Consider the following 2,151-nt stretch of genomic DNA (forward strand, 5'->3'; position numbering starts at 1 on the left):
CCCCCCCCCCTGTCAGCCGGACCTTAATCCGCCCCTGCCGTGAAGCCGGACCCTGACTGTGTCCCATGATAAACGTGCCTAAAATGCGCGTATGTCGTGGGACATAAAATGCAATTTCAATGCAGTTTGCTCGAGTTTGCTACGTAGGGCGTTGTGGTACCAGCAACCGCGTCTCCAGCTACGAATCTACTTGCGTTCATCGGTTTACCAACGCCGTGTTAGCAGTCGCGGTGTCTCTAGCGCCAGTGCCAGTTGTTCGACCATGGTACGTGGCAAAACTATGAATGAAAAGTTCGCAGGAGAGAGGGGGCAGGGGGTAGAAGGTAGCTAGGTGCTAGGAGGGAAGGAAGGAAGGGGAAAGAGGACGGGGACGAGAGTGACATTTTGTGTAGGGATTGGGGTGCTAGTGGTACTCTTGCCCTACCATTTCAAACACACTGCATTTTTTTTTACAGCCTGTACTCCTTTGTAGAACTTTCTTTAGTTTAGTTGTTTTAGATGTTTAGTTGGTAAAACTTCAAACAAGATGGCCGATAAGTAAACATTGAAGGAGGTTACGTTGCCCCATGCCCCTTCTGCATTGCTGGGCTGGGAAGGGAGTGAAAGTTTGTATAGACCTTCACTTAGAAAGTGTTTCTTGGATGGGTATTCCAATTATTCTTGGCCCTTAAGTTTTTTGGTTTGAATTATAGAGGGTCGAAATGCTGACAATGGAGTTCCACGTCTTAAAACTTGTATTTATGTCTATGACCGCTTTGATAGTAATATTTGGCAGCTTGATGAATACAATCGAAAAACATTTACCAACATTTATCCGTCAGTCATATCGTTTTGGAAAGTTCTCGTATGAAGGGAAGAAATCAGACATCTTTGTGATAGAGGTTCCCAAAAGGTTAATACCCTTGTTTCATTGACGCAAAAACTTTTTGAGTACAACAGGTTCTGAATGAAGTTATAATTTTATTTTCAGATGGTTTTCCCATTTCTATGTTTTTGCCGCTCTCTATTCCACAATTTGTTTTATCTTCACTATAAATGTGTACATTTTTGGTGGTTCAGCTCCGCCTGAGTTGATACGAATGTTGAATATTCTTGCAACAGAGAAGCGCTCGTTCACTGGTAAGTACCCCAAAGTGGATTAAAAAAATTTAAATGGAAAGAAAAACCACCAGTTCCGTTCTGGGTATTTTTGTTCATTTATTAACTATCAAGTTGTATATAGGTATATTTTTTGTCTGTTAAAATTATGTACAGTGTCATCTTTTGCCACCCTTATTGGTCTTTCACTTATGACTGCCCAGTGTGTCAGGCGCTTTTATGAAACATGGTTCATCAGTGTTTTCTCAGACGCCAAAATGAATTTTTCTCATTATATTGTTGGGTTTACTCATTACTTTGGTGCCATCAGTGCCATTTTAGCAGAAGCTCCAGGCTTTACATCTCACACAGGTGAATGCAAAATGGATTTATTCATTAGTATTTGAGGAACTGTTATTCTCTGATTCTTATTTATCTATATATTTTTGAAGGTGTTAGCAGTCTTGTCCTCAGGCTCAGCTTTTCTGAGCTCTATTTCTATCACTATGGTGCTGTGGTTTGTTTTCTGTGGGCATTTGTTCACCAATATAAGGCTGCTCTTATACTAGCAGATCTTAGAAGAGACACCTCAGGTAAATATTATAACCAGTTATACGTATTGTCATCTTTTTCTTCAGTTACAATTTTATTATTTGAGTCTTCTCACATTAATATATTTAGGCAAGGTGGTTACCCAAGCCTACAGACTTCCTGAAGGTGATTTGTTTCATTACATTTCTTCACCTCACATGTTTTGTGAGGTTGTCATGTATTTGTCTCTCGCAATTATCTTGTGGGGTAGTTCTACATTTCCCTTTGTTGCAGCATGGGTACTAAGTAATCAGGTATGTTACATGGCAAAGAAACAGTCATTTTTCTCCATTTTACTTTATTGTGACAACTGAAATTTTGGTCAATTGCAGGTTGAGAATGCATTGCTTACACACTGGTGGTATCAGGAAAAATTCAAGGAATACCCCCACAAAAGGAAGGCAATTATTCCACTAATCTTATGATTTCCGCAAACTAAATTTGTAGTGCTTCGTATTTTTTACCTATTTTACAGTTTACTAG

At 39.7% G+C, this 2,151-nt stretch overlaps 1 protein-coding gene across 1 annotated transcript; it reads left to right on the forward strand.

The window, feature by feature from the left end:
- The first annotated feature begins 363 nt into the window (after nt 1-363).
- LOC113209605 (polyprenol reductase) lies at nt 364-2,151 on the forward strand. The gene is made up of 7 exons (XM_026427226.2): nt 364-605; nt 693-892; nt 971-1,119; nt 1,255-1,449; nt 1,530-1,670; nt 1,759-1,922; nt 2,001-2,151. The coding sequence occupies exons 1-7, from the start codon at nt 567-569 to the stop codon at nt 2,091-2,093; spliced, it is 981 nt and encodes a 326-aa protein (XP_026283011.1). The 5' UTR covers nt 364-566; the 3' UTR covers nt 2,094-2,151.

Source organism: Frankliniella occidentalis, unplaced genomic scaffold (genome assembly GCF_000697945.3).
Source record: "Frankliniella occidentalis isolate FOCC.00 unplaced genomic scaffold, Focc_3.1 Scaffold102, whole genome shotgun sequence".
Lineage (NCBI taxonomy): Eukaryota > Metazoa > Arthropoda > Insecta > Thysanoptera > Thripidae > Frankliniella > Frankliniella occidentalis.

What these genes read in the sequence shown, in the direction of transcription:
- LOC113209605 (XM_026427226.2), top strand. Translation starts at nt 567, where the DNA reads ATGCCCCTTCTGCATTGCTGGGCTGGGAAGGGAGTGAAA. An exon ending in GTGATAGAGGTTCCCAAAAG is followed by an intron (nt 893 to 970) that starts GTTAATACCCTT and finishes TTTTATTTTCAG; the next exon opens with ATGGTTTTCCCATTTCTATG. An exon ending in AGAGAAGCGCTCGTTCACTG is followed by an intron (nt 1,120 to 1,254) that starts GTAAGTACCCCA and finishes AATTATGTACAG; the next exon opens with TGTCATCTTTTGCCACCCTT.